At 40.6% G+C, this 14,786-nt stretch overlaps 1 protein-coding gene across 2 annotated transcripts in view; it reads left to right on the top strand.

The window, feature by feature from the left end:
- Positions 1–14,786, top strand: part of LOC134620461 (bone morphogenetic protein receptor type-2-like) — a 44,351-nt gene that overhangs the window by 12,220 nt on the left and 17,345 nt on the right. The window contains exon 3 of one of the 2 annotated variants that reach the window (XM_063466627.1): positions 561–740. In XM_063466627.1, coding sequence (XP_063322697.1) covers positions 561–740 — 180 coding nt within the window. Of the gene's footprint in view, positions 1–560; positions 741–8,508; positions 9,036–14,786 lie in introns of those variants that run through there. The other variant, XM_063466628.1, reaches the window with a different exon arrangement.

Raw genomic sequence — 14,786 nt, 5'->3', positions numbered from 1 at the left:
TGAAATAAAAGGCTCCTTACGCATATTTCATTTGTGTCTCAATCTTGGCTGGAAAAATTCTTTGTGACAGAAGCTGACCTCTACCACACTACTTGAAAATTCATATGAATGTTTCAAGTTATCTGAAAGAGTTGAAAAGAGCTGTAAGCTCAATTTTGACATTGAAATGGTTTCCTAGAATAGACTCAAAAAGAGCTATTTTGAATGTCCACTTCAGCACTCCTTTGCACGTACACATTGTGAAATGCCTTCATCCAAGGGCGTAGTCAAAAGTATACAGTATGTAATAGACACAGAACTTTGTTATCTGTTTCATAAAATCACAGTTTTTCTTTTATCTATAATCATGTTTTTAAGATGCTTTTTATTTAGTGAAACAGTAAAAGCATAGTTTGTCCATAAAATGGTCAAACTTAACAGGAAAATCAGTTTTTACTTTCACTATATCTGACCCAATTGTGCTGTCGCATTCAATAACTGTTATTTCAAATCTGAGAGGTTAATACGTTTTTGGGGGGGTTTCTCCAACGTTTTTGGGTTTTTTTTTTACCCTTCTTCAGGTTGCTGGACTCACCTAGGCGACAACCAGGCATGCCGAGATGACCGCTGTGTGGTTACCAACTTGCCTCCACAGATACAGAATGGGACTTACCACTTCTGCTGCTGTGGCAGTGACATGTGCAATGTGAACTTCACAGAGGACTTCCCGCTGCCAAGCCCCACCACTGCGCAGCCCATACGTAAGAACACTCTCTTACCCCCGTTACCTTTTAGCCTCACGCCCAGCCACCTGTGAGAGATTACAGAAGATAAAATTTAATACTAAACATGCTGTCAGTGTTGTGAATTTCAAGCCAAAGGTCTTGTCCTCCTCTAGCCAATGAATGCAAATTAGTTGGCTTAAAGTCAGATCCCATCCAAATTTATGGTTTTATTAATTGTTACATTGACTTTTTTTTAGTCCTAGATAGACAAAAAAGGGCTGCCATAGCTACACCTACTTATTGCTCTCTCTAGCCCCCTTTGCTAGTCTGCTATATCATTTAGCAACAGGGACTTTGAGATGACCTTTCCAATTGTCACCAGTTATAAACCTTGACAACGGTGGATCAGAAAGATGAAGAACTGGATACAACAAATGAGATTATAGTATTGTCCGTATCCACTCTCAGGAGCCGTGTAGATTATAACCCCTAAAGGACCGTGACAGTGGTTGACAGTGGATTCGGTTTAAGTCGTGACTGAATACTGTGAAAGGTGTCAAACAAAGCAAACAGATAAATTGTTAATTGTTAGACCTTCTCAAGGTTGACCCGTGAATGAAAGAGCATGAGGTGGGGGCGGTTGCAACAGCAGCTCGTCATCTCCCTTGCCTACACACAAACACGCTTCCTACCATCCATGTCGTCTCTCTGCATTCCACGGATTACATGGCGTCTGCTTTATCCGTCTGTCTGTGGGTGTGCCGGTGACTGTTCAACTGTGTAGACAGATGACAAAGAAAAGAAATTGTAGGGGAAAAAAATTGATGCTGCTGGAAACTCAAGTTTGTGTTGTATTGTAACTCTAAATCCTGTTTCCGTTTTCAGTACGGTGTTATTTCTTGACATGTCTGGGCAGACGTACTCTTGTGTTGTTAGAAGTAGGAAATGGTTTGAATCAGTTGGCTGTCTGAATGATCTTAGGCCAAGATTCAAGAGTGACATTCAGGTCTAGGTAAAGGGAGAGGCACTGAGACGAGTTAGAAAACAGGCGATTGGTTTAACGCCTATTCGTGTAGTGAAGAAACTTGTAGGTACAGAAATTTAAGTAAAGCTTCGGAATTCATCATTTTATTTAAAATTACTGAAGTTAGAAGTTTACAGAGAATGTACGCATTTATTGATACAGGAGGTCCCAATTCAGGGTTTAGTTGTATGCCATGTGTGTGTTTCTCAAGCTCAGGTCTTCTATCAGGCCTGGGAGTTTGAGGGTTCGCAAATTTGCTTTTTCCTGGACTGCACTGCTTTTTTGGATGATGTGATGGAATCTGCTGGAGTCACTCTTTCAGTTTAGGGGTTACAGCTGCTAATGCTCCTATTATCACAGGAACCACTTTGCCCTTTGGCTTCCACTTCTGCTCCAGTTTTTTCTCAAGTTCCTGGTACTTCTCTATTTTGCTGTCTGCTGGGATTGTCACATCTATGATAACTGCAGTCTTGTGCTCCTTGATAACCACTACTCTGTCTGGTTGGGTGGCCAGCCAGCAACTGGTTGGATAGCCAGCAACTGCTTGTCTGGAACTTGAAGTCCACACAGGACCTTAGCCCTGTTGTTTTCAACCACCTTCGGCAGCGTCTCCCATCAGGACTTGGGATGTCTAATCCATTTGGCAGCACAGAAGTTCCTCTACACTATCCCAGCCTCTTGGTTGTGCCTGTACGCTGTGCCTGTACGATGTCCCAGCTTGCATCTTACATCCTGTTACAAAGTACTCAACTGTCTCCAGTTCAGTACTTTTCACTGGCTGTAACTTGTCATGTTGGCTGTGAAAGACTTGTCTCTATGGATCTGGTGCTTAGGGCATATATTCATGTGCTGCCATAATCAGAACCTCCGTGGTGTCCTCTAGATCAGCGGTCCCCAACCTTTTTTGCGCCACGGACTGGTTTATGCCCGACAATATTTTCACGGACCGGCCTTTAAGGTGTCGCGGATAAATACAACAAAATAAAACTAGTACCGGTACCGGAAAAAAGAAGATTTATTCATAACATACGTGAAAAGACCCAGGAAAACCGAGTTAACGATAAAAACGATTACAAAATAACGCTGAAAACCGATAAAAACCCTGAAAACCATACATTTCACACCTGAGCCTCAACTCTCGCGGCCCGGTACCAAAAGACTCATGGACCGGTACCGGTCCGAGGCCCGGGGGTTGGGGACCGCTGCTCTAGATGGACCTTTATTAGCTAGTTGTAGGTTTTCTTGATGTCAGCTACTTCCTTTGTCAATGGTACATGATAGCTCCTCCTCCTTTTCTTCATCACCATCTGTCTTCTCTGCCTGAGCCATTCTTGGAGGAGCTCATATTGTGGACCCATGTTCTTGATGTATTTGTGTGTGTTTCTTCCTGGATTGTAGCTCTGGCAATAATTCTCACCCTTCTTGTTTCTGCCGCTGGACTTTGGGTAGAAGCCTCTATACTGTGAGGAGATTTTATGTTTTGACATCAGTAGTATTGGGTCTCCTCCTGTGGCCAGCATATTATTCTAGCTGGGTATCTGATCTGGTAGCATATGTATTGATAGCTCAGATCTTATTCCTACCACTGAGCTGGGTTCTCAGCACTCGTCTTACCTTCTGAATGTATTTTGGCTGTGGCTGCAATACAGGAGCAGGGACAGTGCATCACCTTTGTATATCGGCACTTTTTAATTTAGTTACTAAAATGAAATGGATTTAGATGTAGAAGAGAAAAATTGGAAAGACTGCAAAAATTATTCATTCACCTGCGGCTGGAGATACATTTTTAAGTTATCTATACACTCTTATGTATGTCACATTCTCCGGGACAAGGTATTCCTTCAAACTTCGTCCAAATATTCACTCAATGGTGAGATGATTTAGAATTTAGTTCTTATGTCTTGTTGAACTTCTGACCACTAAGTAAATAAAAGTTATAATTCTAATAACATGATTTTTGACTTTCCACTATGTGGGTTAGGGTTAGGGGTATTTGCTAATTTTCATTTCTCCAGTGTGAGAATTTACCCCTTTTCTGACCAAATAGTGAACTACTTTAAAACTACTTTAATTCGTCAACATCAAAATCACATCAAAATCTTAAGATGCACTTTAATTAGCGACTACAGCTGTCACATAAGTTGCAATGGTGAAATATAAATTTCCATATTTTTTTAAAGCTTAATGCAAATGCTCACATATTTCAGTTTTGCCTCTTTGATGTTCTTAAGGCAGCAGAGCTGGCACTGTCTGGGATGGTTGGGAGATATGCCCTTGGGATGTTTCTGAGTAGCTTTTCTGCTTAGCAATTTAATTGAAATCTTTTGATACATCCCTTTTTCATAGTATAATCTTAACGTGCTTCATCTGAATCACCCTTTCTGTGTGCTCACTACCTAATTTATAGCCAAAGTATTCACTCACTGTCTCTTTACTGTTTCGCTAGCTTAGCTTAGCTCGTAGCTGACTCGTTAGCACCATGGCTACTTCACCTGTCCCTGTTGCACTTTCCTGCTCATTGTGTCAGATGTTTAGTTACTCCTCGGCCTCCTTTAGCAGTAATGATACCTGTAACAAATGTAGCATATTTGCAGCTCTGGAGGCCAGGATTACTGAATTGGAGACTCGGCTTCGCACCCTTCATTCACCCGTAGCTAGTCAGGCCCCTGTAGCTGGTGCAGCCGAAGATAGCGTAGGCCCCGCTAGCCGTTCCCCGGCAGACCCCAAGCAGCTGGGGAACGAGGGCGGTTGGGTGACGGTGAGGAGGAAGCATAGTCTTAAACAGAAGCCCCAGGTACACCACCAACCTGTTCATGTGTCTAACCGTTTTTCCCCACTCGGCGACACACCCGCCGGGGGTCAAACTCTGGTAATTGGTGATTCTGTTCTCAGACATGTGAAGCTAGAGACACCGGCAACCATAGTCAATTGCCTTCCAGGGGCCAGAGCAGGCGACATTGAAGGAAATTTAAAACTGCTGGCTAAGGGTAAACGTAAATACAGTAAGATCATAATTCACGTCGGCAGTAATGACACCCGGTTACGCCAATCGGAGGTCACTAAAATCAATATTGAATCGGTGTGTAACTTTGCCAAAACAATGTCGGACTCTGTAGTTTTCTCTGGTCCCCTCCCCAATCAGACCAGGAGTGACATGTTTAGCCGCATGTTCTCCTTAAATTGCTGGCTGTCTGAGTGGTGTCCCAGAAACGATGTGGGCTTCATAGATAATTGGCAAACCTTCTGGAGGAAACATGGTCTTGTTAGGAGAGACGGCATCCATCCCACTTTGGATGGAGCAGCTCTCATTTCTAGAAATATGGACAAATTTATTAAACCCCCCAAAATCTGACTATCCAGAGTTGGGACCAGGAAGCAGAGTTGCAGTCTTACACGCCTCTCTGCAGCTTCTCTCCTCCCGCTACCCCCCCAAAAACCCATCTCCATTGAGACTGTGTCAGCTCCCAAACAGACAAAAAACAAACCAAAAACCAGCAATAAAAAACTTAAACATAAAAAATCAAAAAGAAAGAACAATACAGAATCCACATCTGAACCAAAGAGTAAAACAGTGAAATGTGGATTATTAAATATTAGGTCTCTCTCCTCCAAGTCTCTGTTAGTACATGACTTAATAATTGACCAACAAATCGATTTACTCTGCCTTACAGAAACCTGGTTGCAGCAGGATGATTATGTTAGTTTAAATGAATCAACACCCCCGAGTCATTCTAACTACCAGAAACCTCGAAGCACAGGCCGAGGGGGCGGTGTGGCAGCAATTTTTCACACCAGCCTATTAATTAATTAATGAAAGACCAAGACAGACTTTTAATTCATTTGAAAGCCTGATGCTTAGCCTTGTCCACCCCAGCTGTAAAACTCAGAAACCAGTCTTACTTGTTATCATCTATCGTCCACCTGGGCCTTACACAGAGTTTCTCTCTGATTTCTCAGACTTTTTATCTGATTTAGTGCTCAACTCAGATAAAATAATTATTGTGGGTGATTTTAACATCCATGTAGATGCTAAAAATGACAGCCTCAAAATTGCATTTAATCTGTTATTAGACTCAATTGGCTTCTCTCAAAATGTAAAAGAACCCACCCACCACTTTAATCACACTCTAGATCTTGTTTTAACATATGGCATAGAAACTGAACATTTAACAGTGTTTCCTGAAAACCCTCTGCTGTCTGATCATTTCCTGATAACATTTACATTTACAATAATTGATTACACAGCAGTGGAGAGTAGACTTTATCAAACTAGATGTCTTTCTGATAGTGCTGTAACTAAGTTTAAGAATATAATCCACCCACTGTTATTATCTTCAATGCCCTGTACCAACATAGAGCAGGGCAGCTATCTGAACGCTACTCCAACAGAGGTCGATTATCTTGTTAATAATTTTACCTCCTCACTACGTACGACTCTGGATACTGTAGCTCCAGTGAAAACTAAGGTCTCAAATCAGAAGTACCTGACTCCGTGGTATAATTCTCAAACACGTAGCCTAAAGCAGATAACTCGTAAACTGGAGAGGAAATGGCGTGTCACAAATTTAGAGGATCATCATTTAGCCTGGAGAAATAGTTTGCTGCTTTATAAGAAAGCCCTCCGCAAAGCCAGAACATCTTACTATTCGTCACTGATTGAAGAAAATAAGAACAACCCCAGGTTTCTCTTCAGCACTGTAGCCAGGCTGACAAAAAGTCAGAGCTCTACTGAGCCAACAATCCCTTTAACGTTAACTAGTAATGACTTCATGAACTTCTTCAGAAATAAAATTTTTATCATTAGAGAAAAAATTACCAATAATCATCCCACAGATGTAATATCGTCTACAGCTACTTTTAGTACCATTGATGTTAAGTTAGACTCTTTTTCTCCAATCGATCTTTCTGAGTTAACTTCAATAATTACTTCCTCCAAACCATCAACGTGTCTTTTAGACCCCATTCCTACAAAACTGCTCAAAGAAGTCCTGCCATTAATTAATTCTTCAATCTTAAATATGATCAATCTATCTCTAATAATTGGCTATGTACCACAGGCCTTCAAGGTGGCTGTAGTTAAACCCTTACTTAAAAAGCAATCTCTAGACCCAGCTGTCTTAGCTAATTACAGGCCAATCTCCAACCTTCCTTTCATATCAAAAATCCTTGAAAGAGTAGTTGTCAAACAGCTAACAGATCATCTGCAGAGGAATGGCTTATTTGAAGAGTTTCAGTCAGGTTTCAGAGCTCATCACAGCACAGAAACAGCTTTAGTGAAGGTTACAAATGATCTTCTTATGGCCTCTGACAGTGGACTCATCTCTGTGCTTGTCCTGCTAGACCTCAGTGCAGCGTTTGATACTGTCGACCATAATATCCTATTAGAGCGATTAGAACATGCTGTAGGTATTACAGGTACTGCACTGCAGTGGTTTGTATCATATCTATCTAATAGACTCCAATTTGTTCAAGTAAATGGAGAGTCTTCTTCACATGCTGAGGTTAATTATGGAGTTCCACAGGGTTCAGTGCTAGGACCAATTCTATTTACATTATACATGCTTCCCCTAGGTAGCATCATTAGAAGACATAGCATAAATTTTCACTGCTATGCAGATGATACGCAGCTCTATCTATCCATGAAGCCAGGTAACACACACCAATTAGTTAAACTGCAGGAATGTCTTAAAGACATAAAGACCTGGATGGCCGCTAACTTCCTGCTTCTTAATTCAGATAAAACTGAGGTTATTGTACTCGGCCCTGAAAATCTTAGAAATATGGTATCTAAGCAGATCCTTACTCTGGATGGCATTACCTTGGCCTCCAGTAATGCTGTGAGGAACCTTGGAGTCATTTTTGACCAGGACATGTCCTTCAAGGCACATATTAAACAAATATGTAAGACTGCTTTCTTCCATTTGCGCAACATCTCTAAAATTAGAAATATCCTGTCTCAGAGTGATGCTGAAAAACTAGTTCATGCCTTCATTACTTCCAGGCTGGACTACTGTAACTCATTATTATCAGGATGTCCTAAAAACTCCCTGAAAAGTCTTCAGTTAATCCAAAATGCTGCAGCAAGAGTACTGACAGGGACTAGAAAGAGAGAGCATATTTCTCCTGTTTTGGCTTCCCTTCATTGGCTTCCTGTTAAATCCAGAATTGAATTCAAAATCCTGCTCCTCACATACAAGGTCTTAAATAATCAGGCCCCATCTTATCTTAATGACCTTGTAGTACCATATCACCCTATTAGAGCACTTCGCTCTCGCTCTGCAGGCTTACTTGTTGTTCCTAGAGTATTTAAAAGTAGAATGGGAGGGAGAGCCTTCAGTTTTCAGGCCCCTCTTCTGTGGAACCAGCTTCCAGTTTGGATTCGGGAGACAGACACTATCTCTACTTTCAAGGTTAGGCTTAAAACTTTCCTTTTTGCTAAAGCATATAGTTAGGGCTGGACCAGGTGACCCTGAATCCTCCCTTAGTTATGCTGCAATAGACGTAGGCTGCCGGGGATTCCCATGATGCATTGAGTTTTTCCTTTCCAGTCACCTTCTCACTCACTATGTGTTAATAGACCTCTCTGCATCGAATCATATCTGTTATTAATCTCTGTCTCTCGTCCACAGCATGTCTTTATCCTGTTTTCCTTCTTTCACCCCAACCGGTCGCAGCAGATGGCCGCCCCTCCCTGAGCCTGGTTCTGCCGGAGGTTTCTTCCTGTTAAAAGGGAGTTTTTCCTTCCCACTGTCGCCAAAGTGCTTGCTCATAGGGGGTCATATGATATGATTGTTGGGTTTTTCTCTGTATTTATTATTGTGCTATCTACTGTACAATATAAAGCGCCTTGAGGCGACTTTTGTTGTGATTTGGCGCTATATAAATAAAATTGAATTGAATTGAATTGAATTGAATTGAATTGAATTGAATTGAATTCTAACAGTCTCTTGGTATGTTCTGTCACATGACTTCCTGTAAAACACTCTTGTTAATTATGAACTCTGTGACCTTGGCATTTCAGCCGAGCCTAGTCAACCCCCCATGTGTGTGCACTAGAGTGTGTACATCCATGCTCATTGTAGTATGTCAGTCAGAGTTGCCCTTAGGGTCTGGAAGCCATCAATTATTGATAAAATTCGTGTGTTTCATGACATATCCATTGTGTTGACTTTTGTAACAGATGCAAGAAAGTGTGTTTGTGGACTCTCCGCTGTTCGTGCACAGTAGTAGTATATGTGAGGGTGCGAGTGTTAAAATATTTAATATCTGCTTGTCTCCACCTCAGCTAACTGCTTTTATCTGTTATGGTAAGCAAAAACAGCCGACCATCTGCCTACTATTCTCTCTTTTTTACATATTTTCTTTTTCTCTTTAACATTCACTTCCCACACATCCTCTGTTTCTCTCTTCATAAACTGCTCTCTGGGCCATTCATGTTTGTTTTATTTGAGCTCTTCTTTTCTTTACAGCACACCCAAACATTTTCAGACACAAATACTTAAAATTGCATTCAGATAGTTGTGTGCGGTGGGTGACTTGCTATTTGGGAAGGAAGAAAAATTGCAACATACTTTTTTGGTATGTTTAAAATCTGCTTGTTTTGTAGACCACTTTAGAGCGAGAGTCCCATTTGAATTTTTAGCAAAGCAGCAGTAATTGTTTTTATTTAGCCAAAGTATTATACTAAGATCATCAAACATTGCTTTGAAATTCTTGCCATTTTTTATAGTGTTATTTTTTTTTCCATTAATAAACTCAAAAAACGACTGACTGTACCTTTTAATGCAAAGTTGTGTAAAATGCTATTCTAGGAACAATGTTAAACACAGCTAAACACTGTGTTAGCTGGCTCGACAAAACCTAAACCCTCAGTTAGAGGTGATGTGTGTCATGACAGTGGTTATCAGTTTTCTCTGTTAAGCCGGTCAGTCTGCTTCAGGCTCCAGGTGCACTCGCATAAACATAGATGTAAACATAAAAATCTTTCCTATAAGTGCCAGCTACTCCAATCAGGGTTATTATCAGATGATGAGGATAAAATGGTATTAAAAATCTATAGAACAGCATAGAAAATATACCAGTTTGCAGCATTTTTACAAGTAGGATGAGATGTTAATGCTGCAGAAAATCGTTAATCTGTATATTTATCGCACAAGTGGAAAATAAACATTTTACTTGAAGTTAATTATTTTATGCTGCTTTTTATTTTGAAGGTGATGGCTGCTCTAACATGCAGCCATCACCTTGTACATGTGTCCCCAGCAGGAAGTCGGCTGCAAATCAAAGGATCAATGAAAAATATTTGATCTCCTGCTGAATTTGCAGTCATTGAGTGAAAAATAAGTAAGTAAGTATTTGATCCTGAAGCAAAACATGATTTTAGTATGTGGCAGAGACTACTTGGCCCACTCCTCTTTACAGAAACTCTTGAAATTCTATAATTTACCATGGTGAAAAAAAGCCACCTTTGTGACACAGGAGATTCTGAGTTTAACACCACTAACCTACTAATCTCTATTTGTTGTGCACCCCCACCTCCCTTTTGGTTTCCAATTGCATCATCAGTCATCACCAATATAATTTAAGCATTAATGGGCCCCTTTATATTCTTCTGTTCATAGAATACAAAGAAAGAAGAAACTAAACACAAACAGCCAAACATTACACCACAGAGCAAACACAATAAATAATTTTACTATGAAAAGTTTTGTAATGCAGCAATCCAGTAAGTCCTTAACAGGCTGCTTGTTCTGCCTTTATGTAGTGTACTTTTTTCCCTTTTGCCATCAACAACTCCCTCATTAGCATTAACCGAGATGTGAAATGTAGTTAAGAGCACAGCTCGTCACTGGTCTCGTTGTTTTGATGTATTTCTGCTTTCCTCTCTTCATCTTTAATCTGTCTTCTGTCCCAGCTTTTAAAACAATATTCAGCTACTTGTCTTGCTAACTTAACCCAGCATAGCGTGCAGCATTGTCATTTTGTAAATGTGTGTTATAGAGTTGCAAATGGTTTATCTTTTATATTATGATTACATCTGTGAGTAAGGCTACGTCCTTCCGTCCATCCGTTTTCTCTCCCTTTTGGCCTCCCGTCCACACTGAGACGGCGTTTTTGCTCATGGAAAACGCAGCGTTTTGAAAATGCTCTCGAAAACACATACATTTGAAAATGGTGCTTTCGCGTCGCAGTGTGGACAGCGAAAACGGAGACTTTCTAAAACAATGACGCATGTTAGTCATGTGATGCAGTCATGTGACCAATTAAACTAAGATAGCGGAGGGCATTATACAGCAGTTGTTTTGTTTGCTCTCAATTTTGACAGCCCTATTAAAGATTAATATCAGTCTGTACATGCTCCAGATAGCTTTTCCTCAAATTCTTTAACTCTCACTCGCTTTTGCAACTTTGTACTTTTGTGTTAATTGCAGCAACAACTCCACCTCATTGTTAGTCCATTTAAAAAACTCTGTTCTTTTTCCGCGACATTTTGCCATGACATTTCAAAGAGCCTGAAAGTAGATAAGCGGCAGACAAAAATGAGGCAGGTCGAAACTTCTTACTGGCCGAAAACGCTTACGTTCCAGTAAGCGTTTTCGGCCATTTCAATGTGGACGCGCAACTCTGTGAAAACGCTAGTGTGGACGTGGAGCGTTTTCAAATCTATCCGGGCTAGTGTGGACGTAGCCTCAGAAGAGGAAAAACAATGTTTCACAGTGCTCCAGACACAGTGCTCCAGACAGCAATTAATAAATTAATAAAACAGCCTCTGTGGGAATCCACTAGTATAGGGGTATTTGGAAAAACAATCCTGTTGTACATGAAATTATAATAGTGAATGCATTTCCTTAAATTCTACATCCATTTTTAGTACAAGCTGTGTTTTCTTACCTGTATTTTGGCACGCTGCTTCAGCACAAGAGCAGAAAAGAAGAAAAAACTCTGCTGGAATATGTGTTGCACCACTGTTCAGCTCGGTGCGTAAATGTGTGGCCTTGTGCCCATATGTGATAGAAACACTTGAAGCAATTATCTGTACAAGTACAGATAACAATCATCGATGGAAACAGGATTAAAAAATAATTGATAGTAAAACAAACTTTCCAGTATATCTTACTCCTGTATGGCATTATTTTTGTGCCACTATTCTGAGTGCACTAAAAAAAATTTGAGCACATATAAAAAAGATTTTTGCAGGTGCAAGTGTTGCATTTTGAGGAGAAATTTATTTTGAGCGAAGAAAAGCTAAATTTGAGTGAACAAATTCATTGCTGCGTGCAAAAAATGTGTTTGCTATTATCCACACACACACACACACACAATAGCAGACCCTCTCGCTCCGTTTTTGCATTTGCGCTTGCTCGCAATGTGTTGCTTGCGCTCTCAACATTTCTCCCGTGCACGGTCAACTCTTTCTCTACACGTTATATTTGTGCTTCAAAACCATCCAATCACAGACTTGGATGCAAAAAAATCTGATTGGCTGTTTTGGTCTCCAATCAGCTCGAAATGACGGAATGCAATATCCCAGAATCCATTTCGTCCAAAACTCAAACAAGGCAGTGGCGGAGGAACACAGAGTGGCGGAGTTTGAAATATTACTCTTTCTGGGTCACAAAATAAACTTTTAAGATATTTTCATTCGAGAATGGTGCTGTGTAAACTTCAAATATCTGCTCGATTTATCAAGACATCGCATATTTGCATAAGTGCTCTAATGTTTTCAGAGATGCCTGTTACCCACTAGCTGACCGTGTGGTCACTCGGGTTAAACATAATATATAAGGCTGAACTGACAAAAAATCGGCCGACTACACCACCAGGTATTATAGGAAAAACAATAAAGCCTTTGAACTACAACAAACGCTGTTGTGACTAGAGCAGGGCGATATGGCCAAAAAATATTTATCACGATATATATTTGAAAATTTGCGATAACGATATAACTGACGATATAATTGACGCGAGACAAAATACAACTCCACAACTTGACTAGCGCAAAAAACCCCCATTCATGTATTTTCACTTAAACAAGCAGCTGTTTTTATGTGCATTAAAGCTATATAAAAAATTAACAGTGCAAATGCAAATTCCTTGCTGAAAGTTTAACCAAAAGGCATTTCCAGTAGAAATGGGCTGACATATCCTGAGCATAACCATGTATAATATCCACTGAAGTTAAAAAAGAGGTGCTTTGCAACATGAAACCACAGTGTGCCAAATAAAAAAGTCAAATACGTATTTTTCAGACCATAAGGTGCACGGGATTATAAGGCACATTAAGCGAAACAAAGCAGTCAGATAAATCAAACTTTATTCAACTCATACTTCTTGCTTCCTCCACTTCTGTACCATTGATTCATTAATGCTGTATTCTATCACAGCTGCTCTATTCCTGTGTTGTTGCAGTATATTATTGACTAACCTCGTATTGTGGATGGATTGTCTCAGTTGTTCTCCTGACTAAAGTTTGGTCCGTTTACAGCATCCTGCCATGCGATTGCATTTGTCTCTAACCATCAGGAACCCTCACGTTAACTTTTATCAAGTGGAAAAGTGTTAGCGTTGATTCCTCCAGATTCACTGTTTATGTTATGCTAACATAGCTGTGTCGCTGGCGATCACGTAGCACATCATTATAAACCAGCTAGCGCAACTTCAGTAACCCTACAAACGTCACTGCTGTTTAGTTTCCTGTCTTCATTTATGTTGGAAGTGATAGCAGAGCTGTACGTTTGAATTTTTTCAGAAATCTCTCAGTCAGAACATGTTACATCATGCTCAGGTAACTAGCGAAACTAGCGAGCTAACTTCCGCTAACTTCCTGCTAGCTTCTAACTCCGTTAAGTGTAATAAATTCTGTTTTCATGGGTGCCTGGATGTTAAACTTCATAGTTACACCTGGTAAAGCAGCAATGCTGATCGTTTTACTAAAGATGAAAGAATTTAGACAGTTTTTTAACTCTCAGTGATGCTGCAGTGTTTGTTTGACCTGAAGCCGACGGAGTTTAGGACCCAGATTTACGAGCGCCTTAGTCCCACAAATACGGCAATAACGACGGCTCGCTTGCATGTTCTACAAAAAACTGTGCTTTGTTGTGTATCTGACGGACAAACACCAAACCAGTTCCACATCACTGAAGTGGCACCATTTTTACAAACTAATTCTGGTTCATCTGCTTCACTCAACGATCCGCTTTCTCCCTTCTCTCCGTTGCCACCATGCTGTTTTGGCCATGTGCGTATGAAAACAAAGGCACTGCGCATGCGCGTTTTACCCATCTTCTATCGCGATATTTCATTTTCTTATTGTTGCCTAACATTGTACCGGTATTACCGTGAACGGTATAATATGGCCCAGCCCTAGTTGTGACAGCTATGTACACTGTCTTGTTGGTATATATGTATGATTTGTATCACCTTCATGTTTCCCTCTCACCACATATCCAACCGATATCATGACCAGCAGCTTTTACAGCTGTGGCTCCAGCAAACATCAGCTGATACTAGAAAGTAATATTAAATCAATTCTAACAACAGCTGATCAAGCTTGCTGCTGTTGTTTAGCGCAACATCCGCTGGTTTCCTCTTTCTAGCGCAAAGTGGGCCAGCTTTGTGTCTTTTGTTTCATTCTAGCTGAAGTACGGGACCAATCGCGTTCCCTTTCCCCTCAATACGGATGTATTGTAATTGGTCCAGCCCAGATTTGATCATGACCAACTGTCTAATCCACCACCTTTCATTGTTTATAGCGTTACAAAAACAAACAAACATAAAAATGAAAAATCACCACCGGCCCACCGGGCAAATGCCCCGTATGCCCAATGGCCAGTCTAGCTATGCGGTCAGCTAGTGAGTAACAGGCATCTCCGAAAACATTAGAGCACTTATGCAAATATGTGATGTCTTGATAAATTGAGCAGATATTCTGGTTCTGCCGGAGGTTTCTTCCTGTTAAAAGGGAGTTTTTCCTTCCCACTGTCGCGAGGGCTGGACTGGGACAAAAAAATCAGCCCGGGCATTTTGACTACAGACTGGCCCACCAGGTATTATAGGAA

The sequence above is a fragment of the Pelmatolapia mariae genome, linkage group LG23, assembly GCF_036321145.2.
Source record: "Pelmatolapia mariae isolate MD_Pm_ZW linkage group LG23, Pm_UMD_F_2, whole genome shotgun sequence".
Lineage (NCBI taxonomy): Eukaryota > Metazoa > Chordata > Actinopteri > Cichliformes > Cichlidae > Pelmatolapia > Pelmatolapia mariae.
This window is presented reverse-complemented; position numbering and strand designations above follow the sequence as displayed.